This window comes from Leuciscus leuciscus (assembly GCF_965113295.1).
Source record: "Leuciscus leuciscus genome assembly, chromosome: 22".
NCBI classification, from domain to species: domain Eukaryota; kingdom Metazoa; phylum Chordata; class Actinopteri; order Cypriniformes; family Leuciscidae; genus Leuciscus; species Leuciscus leuciscus.
The window spans coordinates 9,440,401-9,463,186 of record NC_138746.1 but is presented as its reverse complement, the minus strand read 5'-3'; the positions used below and the strand labels follow the sequence as shown (position 1 = coordinate 9,463,186).

The window sequence follows — 22,786 nt, the reverse complement described above, 5'->3', positions numbered from 1 at the left end:
ACACAGGGTTCACATTCTGTGCTGGCGTTAAGACTCGTTCAAATTTCCTGAAGCTCTGTGCAAACTTCTGTCAGTAACTTCTCACCCCAGCCAGCTTCAGTCTGGCCTTGTCAGAGGAGTCTCCAAACCGACGCGGCGCTTGAGACGTCTCTCCTCTCTCGACCTCTCCTTCTCACTTTCTTGTCATTTTCACCTTCCGCCTTGCTGCTCTCCCCATTCTCCCGTTTTCGCTCTGTGCGTCATAAGCGTTGGTGTCTGCAGTGGCTTTTTAATAGGGGCTGAAAAATGTTGCCGCTCCACCGTCCAACGCCACAGACTAACGGTAAACATCTTGTCTGGTCAGAGCGCAGTGCCAGTCGGGCACACACATGCACATGAAAACATGTTTTTACTTTATTAAATTTAGCAAAAAATAGTCAGTGACTCTGCCCTTTCTGTAACCACATCGAAGGTATTAATTATGCTCAGGCCTCCCAAACTCTGCCTGTTATTGCAAACTTCAGACCACCGATGAGTGTGTGTGTGCTTTAGTGTGCACTACACACAGGCAACCAGCAACAATTACAGAAAGGTCTGGCACGACATGAGTCCAGCAAACACACATATATATATACAAATCAAATGAATTAAGTGCAGGCGGGAGGAGATTTCCTGCATCCTTTCTTTTTAGGTCTTTTTGGGATTTTTTCTTTGGTCAGAAAAAAATTCTGTGTTGACTGAGGATACAGACCAGCATTGGGTACAGAGAGCAATAATCATCCTTACACAACTCACAAGTTATAGTTACAGGGATGCTATGTCTTTTAAGGTCATTTTTTATTTGGTTTAACTTATTAGAGGCATTATTTAAACTCATCATATTCTCTGTAATTCAAATATAATTTTTTGTCAATAGTCAATTCAGATTTGATTGCAATTGCTAGTGAGTCCAATATATTCTGCATCACTCCATCTTATTGCAAAGCCTCTGTGATGTCCGAAACCCAAGGATTTCATAACAAACAGGTTATTGCAGCTAAAGATAATTATTGCAGCTTTAGCTAAAGATAGTCTTTTGAAAGTTTCGAGCTCTGAAAGTTACAGTATATTCTCATGCTATGACCCCTTTAATTCAGAAAACTACATATTATGGTCTGCTTATTACAAGGACCCTAAGGTGGACTCGTATACCCTGCGAGGCATGTGAGTCATCTCTCATCTGGGATTTATTGTATGTTTATACCATGTATACCACATATAAAGCACTGAGGTCATAGTGAGAGCTGCAGTGTGGAGGACCAGGTGCCCACAGTTATCTTGTGGCCTATCATCAGCTCTAACAAACACAAAGCTTTTGCATTAGTAGAATTCTGAAGCCCTTAGCCGTCCACCATCCTGGGTTTTGAACACCATCATTGTGGAGATTTTTCCAAATCAGATGCTCACAAGGGCCGTGACACATCAAGCCGACGGTTGGCCGTTGGTAAACATCTGTGGGGTTAGTTTTTGCAGTGTGTTCCACACATTGGCTCTAGTTGGGCTCACATTAGTCTCACGTATAGCCAGACCTTCAGACTGTCGGCAGAAGGTCTGGACTCCATAGCAGTTTTCATTGGCCAAGGACTGCCCAGAGGCCATCTGACTGACATGTAAAGCAACCAATTACAGTTTGTTTGGTTCTGCTTTATGTTTAGGTGCGTGAAAATGTAACGTAGATGTCCCTACAATAACAGACCGGTGTGTAAAACTCTTGGACGGATTTTAAAGAGTCCATGCCGCGAACTTTACATACTTTTTGGAAAATCCAGTGTTTAGTTGATCCTTAAAAGTTTACTTTTTGTGCTTGATTGATTGACTGGAGGCATAAAAAGCAGTCAGATTCAGTGTGAAACGGAACGGTTGTGCATTTTGAGAGTTTTTACTGGCCATGAAATTTGCATTATTTCTTTTAAAAACAGGCAGTTATTACTACTACCCATGAACGATTTGGTTATTTCGGTCTCAATATAGACTAAGCTTTACTTTTTGGTTCCATCGTGTGTGCATTTCTGTATGTGCATTTTTAGAGTCTAATTGATTTTCTGTGATCATTAAGAGCAATGCACAGCTCATTCCTGCAGCGCTCTTTAGGATGACTTCAGCATCGCTAGTGCCACTGCGTGACCAAACATATTACGCATCTGTACATAAACAGATGTCCTCATTGAAGTTGCCTTCAGCAAAACTAATTGTGCAGAAATATAACCAAAAGTTTGTAAAGCGCTTTGTAACATATGGCTATGGAAGGATTACAAATCTGACAAATCCCATAGAGAGTCTGGTTTTGAAGAGTCTGACTGGTAGGTGACTGATTTTCAGTGAACCTTAAGCAATTACAAGTATTGCACTGTGGGACAACTTGGTAATATGGTGAGAGCAGTGAAAGATGACATGTGGGGAGGGAAAATGAGAGAAATCGAGGCTTGTGGGAGTCAGAGAACCCTGCAAGAATAAAAAAAAAAGAAAGAGGTGTAAAGGAATGAGGGATGCAAAGCCTCCCTCTGAGCAAACACATCTCTGAATCAGACACACCAATTTAGACCTGGCTCTCTCAAACACATTTGTGAAAGGAGCTCTTCAGCTGTAAAGTCCACGAACACGAGCACACACACACACACACACACACACACACACACACACACACACACACACACACACACACACACACACACACACACACACACTAAACAGACTGAATGAGTCTCTTCAGAGCTCTGGGGAAGCAGGATGTTCCCCTTCAGGACATATTTGAGTCTTTCAGCTCTGGAGAGCCGGCAGGACTCCAGCAAACAAACATTCACAGTCACAAATGCAATTTGTGTGACAGTTTGTCCTAGTCTAAAACTTTTTGTTTTATTCAGAACTCTCTTCCATTAGCAACTTGTGCTCGTTTGACAGCGTTTGTCGTTGCTTCAGTTATGCTGTCAATAGAGTTGCTAATGCCACCACTGAGCTATACTAACTTGCATTAGTTTAAAAATAGAGAGAGAGCACGTTAAAATAGTAAATTGGTGTCATCTTACGACTCAAATTGACCATTGGCTGTAATAAACTGTCCTTGGAGGAGTTCAGAACTAATTTATATCATATTGTTTATGTAGCCTATATGTATTGGCAAGGGAGCAAGGAAACCAAATTGTTGTATCTAGTCTTGTGGCTAGGGTGATTATTTTATATGTTGTGAAAGACTTTCTTTTTAAGCTAACCCATATTTCATGTCCATGTTATTTTATTTACTATACCTAGCCATATGGTAAATGGGATTATGGATATGCAGCTCATAATTATCACAACATTTATTCAAACAGGGTGATGAAAGATCATGTGATCGTGATCACCCTGTCAGGGTTCATTTTGTGTTAATGACTAAATGGCTGCACATTATCAATGATGCCCAAATTTATAAAAAAAATTTTTGACAAAATTAAACAAAACGTAAAGTTTTCAGTTTAGCTGAAAACCAAAAGTTTCAGTAACTCAGTTTGGGTAATTGTGCAACTGAACTCTTAATGCTGTTCAGGGTGTCATAGTAAAGTTCTTTGCCAACAAGCTACCTCTTGATATTTCAGCCAGAAAATGTTATACATTGTTACTGTAACACAATTTTTGGTTACTGTGAAGTGCGCCCACACCGTTGACTTGTTGAGTGCATGAAATAGACACTGAAACAGTCAAAATGAGAAGCGCTAATTAAACATCACTGTTTCTGTTGATTTCATCCCTCCAAAAGCATTTAAGCCAAAAATGCGTCTTTTTTTTTTTGGTACGTTTTATATATTGTTAGTTGCCCGAATGTATTCCTCATGAGTTATGACTGAGGATTATGTCATAATATGCTTATCAAATTCCCTCCCACTATTGCTGCCTAAATAAAACATGAAATCGTGGCAAGTATAGATTTAAAAAGTAAGTGACAAGCGAACACTCGTTTTGTTGTGTTTATTGAAAAGGTTTTGATTGACAGCATAATTCCGTCAGGCACAGACTGATAGAGTGTAAAGAGGTTTAACAGCTCGTAAGGGGCACAACTGAAACAGAACGGAATGTTCCACATATACAGAGATATGGAAAAATAACAAAACACTGTTAGTCAACTATTCCACTCTTTTGTTAAACAGAGAGGGATGCAGATGCTGAATGACTTTAATTCTGCAAACATGTTACCTCACCGCGTGAAGAAAGAAATCTACCTGGAATGCAATGCAACTCTTCTGTAAGAACATACTGTAAAGAAGTTTTCATCCCTATTAAAACAAAACAAAACAAAAACACACCTATATAAAATCTACTCGACGTACAACAATCATTTGCAAATTTAAATCTATAACTTAATTTAATATCTTAATCCTAATAAGAGCTGAATGGCACTATCAAATAGAGCTTAAGAGGAAAAGAACAAATGCGTAAAATGAAAGAGTGTTGACATCAGACCAGTATTGCTCATCATCCAGCCGCTTTAAAAGTGCTGGGGAAACACATTGTCCTTTGACACTGTCTGGATGTTCATTGTAAACATTGTAAAGAAAACTTTCTTCAACCCCTAAATGCATCTCGGCTCTACCTCCATCCCAAAACACAAAAGCATGAAGGAATGCTGGCCTTTTGAACAAGATAAGGTTGTGAAAGGAAACGGATCAAATAAAACATAAATACAAGGAAATAAATAATGTCGATCTGTGTCAAGGAGGGAAAAGGACCAGCAACATTGTTTGATATGTTTGAAACAATGCAAGAGGGCTGTCAGTAGTAGAGCGGAGGATGTGGAGGTGAGCCAGAGGTTACAGGTTGTACAAAAAAAAGGAAGCTGAGAGCGATCGCTTGCCCTGCCATCCCACACCAAACATTAAACGAAGAACTCCACACGTAATGGACAAACACTCAAAAACACTGTATCCAACAGAACGTGATGTCCCACAGCTGGAAGAAGAAATTACAGAACAACGTCATCCATATCTTTGAGAACCCAATCTGAGAATCAAGGTAACAAAGTGCCGTACAAATATTGACTTTATCGCTTTAAGAAACACCCTGCTTATATCTTTTACTGATGTGGCTGTACATTCAAACCGTACGTCGCAATATTCAGCCACTCAACTCCCTCCCAGGCACTTAACAAGTACAAAAATGCTATGTTTTGCAGGAGGAGGGAGCTGTACAGTCATCTCGTATCAAATCTACAGTTTTCGTAGTTTAGCAGCAAGCGAATCATCCTCTTTTTCTCCCCATTATATATTATTGCCGGCTTTCTGCTTGAATGCAATTGTCTGAGGACACCCTGAGACACGACCAAGCTATCCCATAATGCTTCGCTTAGATTCGCAGGGCCAGAGACACTCATCTGACAACCATGCACGCTGGAGTTGAATAGCGATAACGGTTCTGTACTCATTAACATAAAACTCAGAGCAGAGAGAAAGATTTTGGCACTTCGCAAACACACCGACCCGGAGGATTACCTCAAAAATGTAATTATACATATTCATTAGCAAAAGAGCAAATAAGAGCAACAAACTCATAGTATGGTTTCACCATATTTCTATATGCCATGTTAGGTTTTACCCACATAGCACTCCTTCATATCAAAGAGCTAGATGAAAGGATCACAGCGCACATCTTCAGGGAAAACCAACACTGTTTTTTTTTGTTGTTTTTTACGCTATGGTGTGCAGATCTGGTTATGTCACATGCATGGAAGCCCAAATATGAAGTTTTTTTTTAAAATACTATACAAAAATGATGAAAAGTGCTTTAAGTGTGAGTCTGACAAGAGTTAAAAATCAGTGCGGTTTCCTCGTGAAGAGCAGGAGCGCTTGTGGTCCTTTTATCGCGGAATTCAATACTGAGATACGGGCAAAGCAACTTCTGCTATACTTATTTCTTGCTTTAGAATTCATAATTTCATCCTCTTACTCTGCTGATATCACCAATTAGTTTCTCATACATTCTTGTCAATGTAAACTAAGAAATGGAAGGAAAAACAAAAAGAAGCAAAAATAAATCTTGCACTTCTGTGGTAAATAACTTACAAAATTTTAAAGAAAAACCCTTTGTTTACAGTACCAAAACCCGACTATATTTTTAGACCCCCTTAAAAACCTTATGTCTATAAATAGCTTTACAAATATACATGTTAATTCAAATAAAACTTTTGTTTTGCTTTTTTTTTTAGATTAAATGTTTACATGATCTCAACAGTGTATGCTCACTTGCTCTTTTAAAATGTCATTATTTCTTTTCTTTTTTCTTTTTCTTTTTTTTAAGTACACTGCTACTGACTGCAATATGATACATATTTATATCTATATATTTACAATAAAAACTTTAAGATACATACAAAGCACACAGTTATATATCATCTAATTAATTCTCACATCTAGGAGACCTTTCTCTCTTTTCTCATTAAAAAAAGGATGAAAAACGTTCTTTGTGAGGAGTGGAGAGGAGAGACTGGCCATGGGTTTGATTCTCACTCCAGTCAGATATTGCTGTAAAAAACCCTTCCTGTCCACGCGTGACAGGACGACTCTTTCTGCCGCTTCAGAACTGTGCTGTTACACAGTGTTGATCCGTTCTTTTTGTTTCCTGTCCAGCAATTTGTCAGTCTGTTTGTTTTTTTGGTAGGCACGGAATGGTTTGACCCTTCTGACTGCGTCGCGTAAAGGAAAAACGAAACTGGCCGAATACAAAAATAGGAATTCTCTTTTCGAAGACAAAAAGCTGAATAATGATTTGGAAGAAAAGGAGGAGCTGAAGGACAGGGGCGTAATCTGTCCTTCAGACCTGTGACCAGTTGGAAGTCTGAAGCTTCTCGTTGAGCATTTCATGAGATCCACACTGTGCCAGGAACCCCGTCTGCACTGCCGCTACATGCTGGTCCAGTGCAGCAAACCGAAAGATCCCCACAAACCACCATTCCTTATGTTCGTATGACCCCATTGCTGTGGTGGTGATGCTTAGGGAGGCAGGGCTCGTCAGGTAAGGAGTCGTGAGCAAACACGGAGTCGTCGCCGGAAGAACAGGTGCTGTTGGAGTCCGGACAGGTAGGCGAGTACTGCTCGAACGGTACCGACAGGTCCAGATACTCCTAAACCATCGAATGCACACAAACACACACACGTCAGCATTGGCTTTAACAGTTAGGTGTTAAGAGTTAAGGTGTTTGGTTTGATGCACGAGAGCTCTTACGTCAGTGGAGGTCATGGAAAGAACCCTGTCGTGATCCTCCACCAGCTGTCTGAACGTGGGTCTTTGTGAAGGAACGGCGTGCCAACACTCCCGCATAATCATGTACCTGCACAAAACAATATATGCATTTACTGATCAGTGCCAGAAATTAACTTGATTGATGGACAATTGGTGCATCCACACCTTGTCAGAATTACAGAGCACTTGCGATCTCGTAGGAATAGTAATTATAATTTTGTAATTTTCGGAGGGCTCAGACTTGCACCACCTGACTGCAGCAACGTCATGCGGAAACACCCAAAATGGCTGCGGCTTCAGCAGTAAAATGAAGTTGAGCATTTATCTTGTAATATTTCTATTTAATAATTCCTTTAATTGACTGTTAATGTCATAATAGTGAAATAATAATCTAAAAGTTTAATACAGTTTAACGTAGCTAGAATCAACTAAGATCCGGCAAAAAAGGCATTTGCATAACAACTGTTGTTATTACTGTTTGTTGTATTGTGGTTTTGTCTATTGATTAGTCAATTTAAACAGATTAATGTTGACATCAACAGTGTTGGCATTGAAATATATAATTTCGAGTTTTGATTAGAACTTCTGGGTTGTCATCTAGAAATGACGGTATTTACGACATGGCCTGGAAAATATTCACCCCCTTGGAATTGGTCTATATAAGTCAAATACTTCAATTGAATCGAATCTGAACCATTACAGCTGTTACTTATTAAATCAAAACAATATAAAATTCAAGAGTATTAATAAATAATACACAAGATATAACAATGAAATTACGAGATTTACACAAAGAACGATAACTATAAAGAGAACTAAAACGATAACTACATAGGTGTCCACACCAATGCACGATAACGTAGGACGAGCTGTTTAAAGCAGGATGGATTTTGATTGGCTGTCAATGTTTTTATCGTTCATCAGCTAAAAAAATAAAAATCCAACAATATCATTCCTCTGTGCCATTATCATTATAGTTGTGGTGTGGACTCTGCTATTCTTTCACATTTAGAATGACTTTAAAACTATATCTCTATTGTTATCGTCCTTGTTGTAAATGGGCCTTTAGATTATACAGCTCTATGCGTTCTACCATACATGGTTGTCATATGCCATTATAGACTCAGCAACATTATTTTAAGAGATGAATAAGAAGGTTTTAAGAGTTTTTCTAGATTAAAATGAAAAGAAATCGTAATCGTACAGTTCATGAGTGCAGTTGGCAGGTTTGTCCATTCGATGTCCCTCCTTCAGCAGTTTAAAGAGCTCCTCCACTGGGATACCTGGGTACGGTGAGCCGCCCAGTGTGAAAATCTCCCATAATAAAACCCCATAAGACCACCTGAGATGCAAGAGAGGTCACAGTTCAGAGCAAATATGGGAGAAAAATCAGACATTTACATTAAAGTACAAAATATAATACAATTCAGTGAGAAAAAAATGTCGAAACACTTGTTAGGCCACTATTATGCTGGTTGTGCTTGAAATAGTGGCGTAACAATACTCTCACTATCTCTTTCTGTCTGTCTCTCTCTGGGGTGTAGATACTTGGCAGATGTGAGAGAGGAGTTTTGTTGGTTCTCACTGAGGCTTATAATGTATGTCTGTGATATGAGACGCGAGTCTATTAAACTAGAGCGAGTGTGTGTGCACGCGCATATGTGTATGTGGGTGTGTGTTATCACAAGCTGCTCTGTTAACTCAGGGCTCTTTTGTTTTGGCCCCATTCCTCCCACGCCACCACTGAGCAGTGCTAATCAAATTAGCCACGCTAAGAGACAACAGGAGCTATGAGCCAGCTAATGCTACTCGGCCAAATACATACACACATACAACACACAGTCAGTTAGAAGCCTTATGGGGGCTGAATAATTGGCTCGTCATTATATCACTATCCGTTCATTAGCTTTATGTCACAGTCAAATCTCATTTACGCCCATCAGCGTGGTGCTCTCTCTTACACACACACACACACACACACACACACACACACACACACACACACGCACACGCACACACACACACGCAGTGAATGAAAGGCTCACTGCTCATATATCATAGCATAAGTAGAGCCTATAGGCAGAGGGAGATGATATTATTTTACTATTGCTGTCTCAGGCCAGCTGTGATTAAAGTGTATTTAGACATATTGAGAAAGTGCAGTTCTATGTACCAGTCTGAGTGTGATGAATGTGTGTTCGGTCTACTGAGAGACAGTGTGCAATATACTAACATACTAATCAAAACCTGCTGCGCAAGTACACACTCTAGTCTGCTAACATACACTCATGCAAAACCACTCAAAAGTTTTGGGTCAGTATGATTTTTATCTTAAAAAAAAGAAAAGAAATGAACACTTTTATTCAGTAAAATGGCTTAAATTGATCAAAATTGATAGTTTATTTGAAATAGAAATCTTTTGCAACATTATTATTTGTGTTTATATTCATCTTAGAATCCTGGGAAAAAATTTTTTTGATCAACGTTTCCACAAAAATATTAAGATAACATTGTAACATAATAAATAAAGTTTCTTGAGCACCAAATCAGCATATTATAATGATTTATGAAGGATCATGTGACACTGAAGACTGGGGTAATGAAAATTCAGCTTTGCCATCACAGGAATAAATTACATTTTAAAATATATTCAAGTAAAAATACATATTTTAAATTGTATATTTTTGGGTCAAATAAATGCAGGATCGGTGAGCATAAGAGAATTCTTTCAGAAACATTTAAGAAATCTTACTGACCTTAAACTTTTAAAAGGGAGTGAAGATGAACACACAATGTTTGCTACAGAATTCAGTTTTTTACATTTAAATATAATTTAGTGCTAAAATAAATTATAATTTGTTTTGTTTTTTAAATCCAGTCTTCTAAAGCTTACCTTACATGCAACGTTAACAATCTTGATTTATTTAAGTCGGACATGAATAAAAGTTATGATGACTTGTCACTCAATGTACGTTTACACGACAACAATGTACTAAAAACGATAAACTTTTTCCTTCGCGCTATTCGTGTACAGACGACATAATCCCCGTTCATACGGATCTGTAAGAACGATTAAAAACGCTGAATTATGAATGCTAGGCCAGTAGTTGGCGATGTAACTTTGTAAAGAAACACTACGTGCCTTTAGACTGAACACATAACACGCGTGCACATGACGTCACCGTTTTCACAAATACACGTTTTTGTAGTTTACACATTGATGATAACGGTATCGTTTTCAAAAACTTGCACTTTGAAACCCATTTTCAAAAGTTATCATTTTTAAGGCCCCCAAAAACGCTGTTGCCCTGTAAATGAACGCCCAAAATGCATAAATTGTTTTCAGTTTTTAGTTGAAAACGGTGTTGTGTAAATGGATCCTCAGTCAGTAAGCTATTAATTCAATAACCGCTCTGATGAATTAAGTGATTAAATGGATCATTACAATCATTAGCTGCTTCAAACTGATTACTTGCGAGTTAGTGAATCTTTTTGATGGATTCATTAAAATAACTCCTTTTGAATTGGACTATGTAATAACATGTAAAAAATTTTTTTCATGTCTCCAGTTCCGGTGAATTCCGGTGCAAGAAACACTGGCACACTCTCTCGGATGGCTTTGATGCTGTTGTTGCAGGGTTATGGTGTTCACTTGCATTCCTTTACCGCTTGATGAACTTTATGAACAGATGGCATGAAGTGATGGAGAGGAAAAAAAGAAGAGGCATGCATGGCAATGTAAACTCACACATCACTCTGGTGCGTGTAGACACGGTCGAACAGTGCTTCTGGTGCCATCCATTTGACGGGGAGACGACCCTGAAAGGACACAGATCAGTCAGAACAACAGCGGTGCTGACCCAGCAAGACATACAGACGCCCATCGAACATCAACAGGCCTGCGGCTTAATCTCCTACTGTCCTATCTAATAAATACACTTCAGCAGTTCACATCAACATTTTCCCTCTCCCCAATGTGCTCTAATCTCCAACTGTCCCATCGAATATCCAAGACTTCACCAAACCCACCCCACATCTAAAACCCACCATCACAACACCTAACAGTTCCATCCAACACCATCAGTTTTAGGAACCTTGTTTGATCTTGCTACAAGCTACTATAAATTAATTTAAGGTATTTTAACTACTTACATACTATATAGTGGGCGAAAAACAGTATGTGAGCTGAGTACTACCGTATATCTGAATTCATAGTATTCATAAAACATTATGCAAAAAGTGATAACCTACTACTCGCGGCGAGATTCTTAAGTGCGCATCCGATGGACACTTTACTATCCCATGAGGCCACAGGAGAGCAACGCAACTGACGTGTAGGTTGCATGACAATGACAACATGGCAGATGTAGTACGGCTGAATTTAATTCATACTACATATTCATAATACAGAATGTTTAACGGTCGTGAAGTAAGTTTCAAGGCAGATGTAGAACGTACTCTATACAGCATGCGATTTCGGATGCAGCTCAAGTGTTTTTACCATAGCTAAGCTAATGCCATGCTACTGAAATTTTTTTGTTAATTACACCCCAATACTGCATTTTACAATGCATAGTGGGCCAGGTAAACCGCAATGTGTTCAATACCGTCCAGTCCTCGCCAATACCCACACATTCTTAGTACCAACTCCAGACCTCATTCAACAGTTAATTGATTTATAACAAGCTGCTCATAAATGCACCTTAAAAAGTTCCTGAACTTGCACACACTCATTCGACTTCTACAGGCTTGACGTTTCTAAATACAGTGTGCGCAACCACATCTCTGTGCTTCAATCCAATGCCACCCAAGAGCCCTATCCTTCAAGCATTCTGAGATTGATAATCAGTGTCGACTTACGTTGGTGGTCTTCTTGTAGTAGTCAATGTTGTGCACGTCTCTAGCCAGGCCGAAGTCTGCAATCTTCATCACGTTGTCCTCGGTAACCAGAACATTCCGGGCTGCGAGGTCCCTATGGATACACTGGCAACACAAACAGAAAGAGGGCCATCCTTTATGCACAAGTCTGATAAATACACACTAGGAAAATAATATCTGGCAGCATTTATAAACTTTATAAACATTACAAGCCTCTTAAATTATTTCTATTCAAATAAGTTTACAAACTAAGATAAGTAGATGTGTTACCTTCTTTGAGGCCAGGTACTCCATACCCCTGGCGACCTGATAGGCGCAGGACACCAGGTCTTTAAATGTCAGAGTTTCGTTTGGGATCTTACAGGTGTCAAATGAGTAGTCCATTCCAGGAGGCCTTCTTGCCCGCAAATATTCCCTAAGATTCCCTTTAGAGGCATATTCCACCAGCACATACAAAGGACCTGTATGAACACAGTCAGAAACAATTCAGTCAGAGAAAATCAAAGCCGAACATCAAAGCTGTGATCTTATGTGTGTGCGTGCACTGACCATCTTGTGTGCACGCTCCCAGCAAGTTGATGATGTTCTTGTGTTTTCCAATCATCTTCATCATCTCCATTTCAGACACAAGATCCGACAGGTCCTTATCTGTGCCATCATCTAAGAAAACAGTTACAAACAGCAATATTGTGAAACATTATTACAATTTAAAATTTATTTAAAAAAAGAATTTTCAGCATCATTCCTCCAGTCTTCAGTGCCACATGATCCTTCAGAAATCATTATAATATGCCGATTTGCTGCTCAAGAAACAATTCTTATTATTATAAATGTTGAAAACAGATGTGCTGCTTAATATTTTTGTAGAAACTGTGATGCTTTTTTTCTGGATTCTTTGATGAATAGAAAGTTCTAACTAGAACAGCAATTATATTTACAAACATAAAATCATAAATTGAAATCTTTTGTAAATATTATAAACATCTTTACTGTCACCTTTGATAAATTTAATGCATCCTTGCTGAACAAAAGTATTAATTTCTTTAAAATCTTACTGACCCCAAACTTTTGAATAGTAGTGCAAATATTATTAATGGCAGTTAAACACAACTACAATGTTAGAGTAATGAGATTTGATGAAATTAAAAAATTAAAAAATTGGACCATTATGATAAGATTTTTTAGTTTTTTGTTGCATTACAGGGATTAAGATTTGGAAAGTAAATGTGACCTTGGAATGATGTTTTGAGACATTCAACCATAATTCAAGTCAACTTATTGATTATGTTATACATAAAACATAAATGTAATGTAATGATTTATAGCATCTGAACACACTAACCTTTGAGCATCTTGACAGCGACAGTGAGAGGTTTGTTGGGTTTCTCTTTGTCAATCCCAATGGCTTCAGCCATCACAACCTGTCCAAAGCAGCCCTCTCCCAACGGTTTTCCCAGCGTCAGTCTGCTACAAAATCATCATTTACAGTGAGCAAGGAACTAACTATTTGCTTTAGAATTAGTCTGATGATTATGGTCATTTGATGACCACTTCAGCTTTTAACTTACTTTGTACGTGGAAATTCCCACTTGGGGTCAGAGGGCAGTTCAAGCTCAGAAACATTGGGCAGCATCGGCCCATCGCTGGATGACAGGCGGGCGATCCGGACCAATGGGGTGTTTGAATTCATGGAAGAGTTCGACTCCAAGGACACCTGCTTGGGTAAAGAATAAAAACAGCATGTTATTGTCTCTGAAAGTGAAGAAGAAAGCGAGCGTAAGAGCGAGAAAGAGAGAGAGAGAGAGAGGAAGAATCAAGATGTCTATTTTAAGAAAATCATCAACTCAAGTGTTGTGCTGCAGACAGAAACATGGTGTCTGTTCCTCAGAGGACTGGTCCTGAGAGAGAAAGGTTTGTAGCTGTCAGATCTCCACGTAATGGACCACAGAAGTGTGTGTGAAGCAACATTTCCCTGCTGCCACGAACACACAGGAATAATCTGAAGATTCGCTGAAAGGGTGCCACTACCTCATCTGCCCCTCTTTCTTTCGATGCACAGTTGATGCACAGAGATAAAGTTAAACATTCAAAAGCAGCCATGGCATCATCATTATAAAATGTGCATATCGAATTGTGATTGGTCTTCTTTCTTGCATCGATCTGCATCTCTGTAGCCATCCAAAACTGACTTTGCATAATAATTAATGTGTGAAGAATGTCATGAGAACGACAATTGCGTAAGTTTGCTTGTAACCGGAGGACAAATCCTTGCAAGCACTGCGATTTCCTTTAGGAAATGCAAATCTATGTAGACTTTCATGAAACACTGAGAAAGTATGTCAGCAACCAAACTGTCTGACAATGATATCTCAATATTTTCTAAAATCAGAACTAGCTCAAAACACACACCTACACAGACACTATTTGAAGAAAAGGAAGAAAAAAACACTGCAACATGATTATGTAGCTTGATTCCAGCGTGACATTGTCAGGCTTTGATTGCTGGAAATAACTTGAGGGAAAAAGAAGAAGAGATCGAGAGAGTGACAGAGATTAGAGAGACGGTGTTTCAGCTGCAGCTGCTGCGATTTAAACTGTTTAACACAACTGGGAGAGAGTGAGTTTCACCATGATCTAAACACTGGCAGTCACCGGGAGAGCATTAATATTCCACTGCCACATTGCATCTATGACATCCACAGTACGTCTTCATAAACACAAATAGCCCAAACACTACACACTACAAAAGGTTGAAAAAGATGCATTCAAGGCAATTCAGAGAGGAGATAAAGAGAAAGGAAGATAAATGGGCTGATCAAATCTTGTATCTACTTTCTGTTACCTGTCTCTTGAGGGGGAATTTGGACAGTTTTTGAACGGGCGGCGTGGGGAGCGTCTTCTGCGTGTTCATCCGCATACGGCAGAGGATAATGATGACCATGGTGAGGATGAAGAGCACGCAGCCCGTCACGTAGATGAGAATGTCCGCGTAGTCATCCTCTCTCTCCATCTCCACCGCTGACACAGAGCACAAGAGCACAGTTTAGACGTGTGTGATGACATTATGAGACATGTACCAATGTGTTGACTTTTAGGTTAAACTACTGTTGTGAATGGTAGTGAAGCGACTGACGCTGTAGGTCACATGACAGTGACATCATGATGGATGTAGTACATATGGACACATATTCATTCACTCTATATAATGTACTTTAATTTGAATGGTTGCAAAGTAAGTACTTATTCAAAATAAGTACCTACTGAGAGAGTATGTGATTTCTGACAGCCTTTCTGATTGAGAGGTATTAAAATGGCCCTCTTTTCTATTAGTGTTGTCTTTCATTAGGGTCCAAAATGAGCACTTATCCCATGCCAAATTTTTATTAGGGACTGCAACATAATTTGTAGCTGAAATTAAATTACGGTAGTCTGACCCTCACTGATGTAAGCAATGCAAAATAAAAAAAAACAAGATTCAAACATACCAACATTTCCTCAGTGGAAAATTTGCCATCAGAGGTTTATCTAGGATGTCTTTTTTCTAGAGCTAAATGTGGTGACACATATGTGGAGTATAAAATCAGAGGAACAAAATCATAATGCGAACAGCTGAAGGCTACGGTAAATAGAAATATTTATGGCTGGTAAATTCATCCACCTGTGTTCATTTTGGACCCTGTTTATTTATAATACACATAACCACAAAATTCAGTTTATCAACTTGAATAAAACACGAAACCAAAAATAAATTGGCCACTAACTACAGTCTCAAGACTTTAATTGAAAAACTAACAGTAATTTAGGCAACAAGCCCTACTAATGGTTAGATTAGAGATCATCTTAAGTCAATCATTAATTTGTTTGTTTGTTTGAAGTTATAAAGCAGAAGGCCTGCAGTTAATTTACAGCAACCTTACAAACTAATTAACATGCTATCGCGCCCCCATGCAGGTACAAACATCCCATAATGCCCCTCTCTCCGGGAGGCTTATTTGGCACTTGTGTGATGAGCCCCACAGATAGAGTTCAGTGGCTCTGCACGAGACGAGCGATTTTAATTACAGCAGCAGAACGGAGAACTGGATAACAGGATGAGAATTAATGAATCGGGCCTCCCAGATACAAGGACTGTGTGCCATCAGTAAATACTCCAGTAAACACGACAAGCACTTCCATCATGAGCGCATGTGTTATCGAGTGGAAACAGTCCATGAGAAAAACCCATCATCCGTCGTTTTTCCCCCTGCATATGTCATGTTTAAATCTAAAAACAATTACAAACTACCAGGTTGTTCTTCAGAGCACTTTAGTCTAGTTGGCATATTTAATTTGACATGATTAAAAACTAGGCTGCCGTGATTAGGGTCCATAGAGAATATCACTGAAAACATTTCAAAAACATTTTAACTGCAAAACTATGAATAAAACATGCAAGGACAATAGGGAAAACGGGAAGTATAGAGACTTGGGAAGAAAGGAGTGAAAAGAAACCCCAGAGAGTGAGACTAGTATACCTGGTAACACTGTAAGCCAAGCAGAGTGATGGTTATAGCCAATCGAGTTCCCTGCCAGACAAGTGTATTGCCCCGCATCCTCAAAAGACACATTGGTCAGGTAGAGAATCTCCAGCTCTTTATCCGTAGTATTTATTCCCGCAGTCTGGAAAAGTAGGGAGAGACGGAGAGAGAGAAACTCAGATGCTTAGAGCACAACCCTTGAGAAAGGACCAGCACCGGGAGGAAGATCTGACCGAGAGAAGATCAGTTAACCCATCACCAGTAACCCAGAGATCCCACAGTAATGCTTATGAGATGACCTAGAAGCAAAGTAAAACCCCAAACCCTGACGGAAAATGTGACGCCCCATCAGCAGCAGCGGGTCACTTTGTTGTCATCCATAACGTGTTTGAGGTGCAAAGAAAACATTAAAAGAGCCAGGAAGAATATTACCAGCTTTAAGCTTAATTTAACCTCTCACTAGATAAAACTGACACCTATTTATGTAGAAGTGTGTGTCCCAATTCTCTAGAGAGCAGTGTGTAGGGTTATGAGGAAATCAATAAGAATGTGATGTGGCACAGTCTCTGCTCATATTCAACATGCCCTTGTTGCATTGATTGGGGAGGAAGAAGAAGAAGCGAGCATTTAAATGAAGCAGACATACACTCGCCTTACATAACAAGTCCTTGAATCAGGTCACCTTATTTATTGTGTGAGAAAGGGGCGAGAAGAGCAGTGAGAAATAGAGAGAGATTAGGGGAGTTTGACTCTACGCCACCAAGGTCTTTGACTGACAGCGGCTGTTTGGAGAGAGATTTACCTGGCTGGGACACTGTGAGCCAGAACGTATTCTCTGAAATGCCTAAAAAGTTGTGGGCTCTGCACCAGTACTGGCCTGCATCTTTCTCTGACACATTATACAGAGTCAGCGTATCGTGGGCCTCTTTTACCTTACTGACAAAACTCTGCAGAGAGACACACATACTTAGTCAGAGGCGAGCACGTTCACACATGAACACACACTTAATGATTTAAAATACTCAAGCAGCTTGTTGTAGCACTTCGTTAGGATACAGATACACTTTCAAATTCACTAAACAGTTACGCCACTTGTTATTTCAGTACAAAAACTTGCATCTTATTCACTAACCACCCACAATCCAGTTTAAACTGTCAAAAAATAAAGGTTCTAAAAGGGTTTTTTCACAGCAGTGGTATAGAAGAACTATTTGTGGTTCCCTAACGAACCTTTCAGTGAACAGTATTTAAAAGAACCATTTTTTCCCTACATTTTAATAATCTAAACAACTTTTTTGACATTGTTTGTAATGGAAAGGTTCCATTGATGTTAAAGGTTCTTAATGGAACCATCGATGCCAGTAAAGAACCTTTATTTTAAAGAGCATATCATTTAAATGAATTGAAGTTGAATTGTAATTTGAACATATACTTCAGGAAACATTTTTATTTACATTTTTTCATTAAAAAAAAAGAACGTTTTTTCTTTTCTTGTTAAAATCATAAAAATCATTTTGAATTCTATTACATTTCTTTGACTTGAAGTTAAATTCAAATTTCAATTACACTTTCTGTTTGCGAATTGCGAACTGGAATTCAATTCTGGAACAAGCTCAGGAAATGTTGCGAGCTGGATTCAAACTCGTTTCACCTGCACTGGCGCCACAGCTCAACACGCTGCTAGGCAACTGACGTCTCTGTATGTTATAATTAAACGCTCAAATATTGTCTTTAGCCCCTTAGTCCACACATATCGGTTTCTGTATTTCTTTCAGATGCTTCATTTGCTTTATTCTCTGTTTCCGTTCTTTCCCTTGATCGTAGGCGTTGCGCCACACATGATCTGTCGCTCAGCACTCTCAATCTGGGAGGGCTGGGGAAGGCTTTAGAGGGTGCGCAGATGAGACTGCGGGGAAGGGCAAAGCCGCCGCGCGGCTCCCAGTAAAATACTGTTTCAATTATGTGGGAGTCTAAAATAGCGTGGCGGTCTGGCCAGCCGACGCACTCCCCTCCTCTGCCTGCTGACTCGGCCCTTCCCTCGCTTCCCGCACTCATTTTTTCCATGCTTTTTCGGGAGCCTCTTCCCTCGTTCCCTCCCTCCTTCTCTGAAGGGAGAGTGGGGCAGCACAGCTAATGGCTGTCTCCCTGCGCGACGCCACCGCGGCGGTTAGCTTAGCCCAAAACAGATGTCTGCCTCCTCTCTCACTCCTCTGAGAGGAAAAAGAGAGCGAGAGCCCCCTAATTCTCCAGTTGCAGAGCCTATAGTGAGATGCTAACATGGATGGGTTTAGGAGTTGGAGGGAGGTGCTCTTAGAGTCACTCAAAGCTCACATGAGACTTAATATGTGGTTTAATTTAAGCTGCACTTGGACACATTTTGAAAAAAAATGCCTTCAACAATGTTCTATTCTAACAAGCACAAGCTAACAATGTTTTCATAATTAAATCGTTGTGTCCTACACACTACAAAAGATCATTCTCTAAAAAGTGGTTCATTCATGAATTCTTCTGATGTACCAGTATAGATGACTGTACCTTAAGGATGTTGACGTAGGGGGCGCCATTGGGCCCATACTGGCTTCCGTTCACCTCGATGTGTTTGAGCCACTGGATGTGTGGCTGAGCATCACTGTACACCTTACAGTGAAACTCCACGTCACTGCCAATCACCACTGTCTGATTGGCCGGGAGTCCCGCCTGTAGGATGGGCCGGTGAGGAGAGCGTTCTGATTGGACAAGAGATTGGGGCAGTCAGAGATGAAGTTAAGTTTAAGTTAAAGGTTGAATGTGTGTGTTGCGTGTTCATACCCAGCACGTCGAGTTGGTAAGTGTGTTTGATTGTCCCGTATTTGTTCTGCACCACACACGTGTAGTTCCCTCGGTCAGATGGAACGGCGCTCTCCATGACCAAACTCCACTGCTGATGCCTCAACTAGAGAGAGAGGATGACAGAGACAGAGAGAGTTTTAATAATAAAGTGGAACGTTACATAAGAGGTCCACTTGAATCCTTCCTCAGGTTTTTATGTTAGCTGAAGAAAAGCAGGTGCTAAATTATCTGTGTCTGTATAACGTTATGAGTAAGATCTACTGTGCTGATAAATCTGAATTGAATTAGAATTAAGGAACCAAACAGAATGCAGAATTGCAATTCAATGTAAGGAAGTAGAATTAAAATGAATGGAAATTAATAAACCAGATTTATTTTAAACTAGAAACATATTAAGCCTATCAGATTAGCTAGATAGATAGATAGATAGATAGATAGATAGATAGATAGATAGATAGATAGATAGATAGATAGATAGATAGATAGATAGATAGATAGATAGATAGATAGATAGATAGATAGATAGATAGATAAACAGATAGATAGATAAATCACAGACTTGTTTTATTTATTTATTTTGGGGTTTATTTTGGAATTCCTTTATCATCACCAGATGTGGAAAATATGTAGATGGGTCCTTCACCTCATACACACACGCATATAAACACATATACATCCATTCATTCATTCATAGAGCACACTCTAATTGCATATGGCTCTCTCTCTCTCTCTCTCTTCTCTTGCGCACTGTCTCTTTCTCATTCCTTCTCTACGTACTTCGAAGGTCTGAGTGGAAAAAAATGTAACTGTGTAAATATTATGGCCTGTGTTTTTGAACAGTTGCATGGTAACACCAACTGAGAGGGCAACACGCACATAGACAAACACACATGCCTAAGAAAGTTGGCAAGGGCGCCTGTGCCCCCTGCACTCCTCCTCCTCCCCCTTGTCTTCTGGATCCTCACCTCCTCTCGGCTCGTTCTCGCTTGGCTCACTCTCACACAGTGAGCCTTTGGTGTTTGCTGATTGACACACTGCACGGTACGAGAAATGTGTGTGAGAGTATGTATGTATGGGAGTAGTTGGCATATGTGTCCATTGACCTTTTTAAAAAAATCAAGATTTTAGGTTAAAATTAATTAATGTATAAGGGAAAATATTGTATATTGAGTGTCCTGTAACTAGTGAACACCTTTCTGTTAACTAGTTAATTTTAAACTATCCTGCATTGAGACAAATTCATTTTTAAAAATATTTAATTTAGTCTCTCAACCATTAAAGGTCATAAAGACTACTACTACATAATAATAATAATAAAAGAACAAGCAAAATGCTGTTCAAATAGTTTTAAAGGAAATAAACTTTCATAATAGTTGCTAAACGGTATTTAGAAGGGCTTTAGCCCCCCTAAAATAATCGGAAATTAACTATAAATTAACCCTTAAAATCAGTGATTATATTATATTATGTTCTTTTATTTATTTTTTATTAAATTGTTGGTCGACCAATAATTAAACCTTGGACTAAAGGCAAGAAATATTCCTCTGAGCTACATCAGCTCATGCTCAGGTTGGAAGCTGAGCCCCATTGGACTGAAATCCAGGTTAACTTCCCAAAAGTATTTAATGTCAGCTACTCATGTCCAGTGAGAGTATGAGAGGGCAAGAGTTTAATTTAGGACCCTAACTTACTTGAAATTGACATTTTGTGTGTGTGTAAGACATTTATCTCAATCTGTCAGCTGAAAAGAAAAGCTGAGAGGAATTCTCAGCTGTTCCTCAATCTACCCGAGCTCTTTATCCAAAGGGAACGGGAGGAGAGGGTTAGTGCATTTATCCCATCCTTCATCAAAAGATAAGAGCTGAAAAGTGTTATGATGTCGTGCTGTACCCTGCTGATTCAGACACAGAAAAAAACAGAAAAAAAAAAACAGCACGAGAATGACCCAAGCCAAGTTTCGTTAATCAGTCGGAAAGCACTGCTCAAATTCCTCCCGGCATTATGCTGTTAACATATTAAGCCTCTTTAACTCTAATGTCAGACTGGGGTTAGGAGTTAAAACTAGTGCGGTGGATATTCATTCAGTTCAACTGAATTGTAACAGAACTTCAGAGAATATTGGGAGTAAAGGGACTCAGGAGGTGGCAAGAAGCTCAGGTCCCTCTTGAGTATGTGTGTCTTTGTGTGTATGTGTATGTCCAGGATTTATGGCTGTGTCAAAACGGTGCCGGCTCGTTCCGACAGCGGTTCTGTTTAATTTGACCCACAGAGACAGGAAGCAAAAACAACTGACCCCAGGGCTAGTCATTAAAACGACAAAACTGTTTCTCTATCTCTCTCTCTCTCAATGGAAAGTGGTACTTTCTACTAAGTGGTCTTACTGAAAACAACATGTTTCACCATTAAAAGAAGCCATCGATATTGTACAGACGGCCGGGGTCACTGTGATTTTTCCAAGTAAGACATGTTCCTGGATCAACATATTTTGTTGATCCCGGAACAACATTCTTCTCTGAAAATATAGTGCTAACCCTACTCCTACTCCTGAACCTAATCCTACCCTGCTGAAAAATCCAGCATAAACCAGCATGAATTCCATGCTGGTCATGGCTGGTTTATGTGGGTATAGTGCTGGTTTAGCTAGTGGACTAGAAAAGTCATGCTGCTCTCAAGCAAAATGGAGCTGTCAGTCACTGATTCCAGAAAGTGTATAGTAAAAGGTGTCAAGTACAGTAGATAACATATGCTGGTCCACCAGACAGCAGCATTCCAAGCTGGTCACAGTATGCCAAATATACCTTTGCTGGTGCACCAGCACACTCGCTTCCCATGCAGGGGACCAGCAAACCATCAACCAGCATCCCATTCTGGGAACCATCAACCAGCATTTCATGTCGGGGCCAGCAAACCATCAACCAGCATCCCATTCTGGGAACCAGCAGAACAGCAACCCATACTGGTCCCAGCATTCAAAACATACCTTATGCTTGTCACCAGCAATACTGGATTTTCAGCAGGGTATCCACAACGTATCCGAACATTCAAGTGGGATAGAACATCGCTAAATTACACACTTGACTTTTAAACGTATTTTTACACATTAATGAATAACTAATTGCACCCAAGCATAAAGACATATACTGCGGTGGCTTACAGACAAAAGAGACATTTGTCGGTGGATTAGAGATTCAGCATTTCATTACTGATGCTCTAAGCATGGTGGTCCCACAGAGAACTGTGACTGAAATTGAGTCATCTCTCGGAGGACGCAACAGTCTTTCTCCACTCGCTCGTCAATTGAGCTGTTGAATATGTTGCGAGCTGCACACGCTCTCGAATGC

At 39.6% G+C, this 22,786-nt stretch overlaps 1 protein-coding gene across 10 annotated transcripts in view; it reads right to left on the bottom strand.

The window, feature by feature from the left end:
- Nucleotides 1–3,942: 3,942 nt before the first annotated feature.
- Nucleotides 3,943–22,786, bottom strand: part of fgfr3 (fibroblast growth factor receptor 3) — a 43,610-nt gene continuing 24,766 nt past the window's right edge. For 2 of the 10 annotated variants that reach the window (XM_082153811.1, XM_082153817.1), the window contains exons 6-18: nucleotides 19,425–19,548; nucleotides 19,152–19,342; nucleotides 16,614–16,758; nucleotides 14,936–15,117; nucleotides 13,668–13,813; nucleotides 13,442–13,566; nucleotides 12,649–12,759; nucleotides 12,370–12,560; nucleotides 12,082–12,204; nucleotides 10,970–11,040; nucleotides 8,426–8,563; nucleotides 7,204–7,309; nucleotides 3,943–7,102 (exon numbers count right to left, since the gene is read on the bottom strand). In XM_082153811.1, the coding sequence (XP_082009937.1) occupies nucleotides 6,935–7,102; nucleotides 7,204–7,309; nucleotides 8,426–8,563; nucleotides 10,970–11,040; nucleotides 12,082–12,204; nucleotides 12,370–12,560; nucleotides 12,649–12,759; nucleotides 13,442–13,566; nucleotides 13,668–13,813; nucleotides 14,936–15,117; nucleotides 16,614–16,758; nucleotides 19,152–19,342; nucleotides 19,425–19,548 (1,821 nt within the window). In that variant the 3' untranslated portion in view covers nucleotides 3,943–6,934. Of the gene's footprint in view, nucleotides 7,103–7,203; nucleotides 7,310–8,425; nucleotides 8,564–10,969; nucleotides 11,041–12,081; nucleotides 12,205–12,369; nucleotides 12,561–12,648; nucleotides 12,760–13,441; nucleotides 13,567–13,667; nucleotides 13,817–14,935; nucleotides 15,118–16,613; nucleotides 16,759–17,418; nucleotides 17,564–19,151; nucleotides 19,343–19,424; nucleotides 19,549–22,786 lie in introns of all 10 variants that reach the window. The other 8 variants (XM_082153813.1, XM_082153810.1, XM_082153809.1 and 5 more) reach the window with 5 other exon arrangements.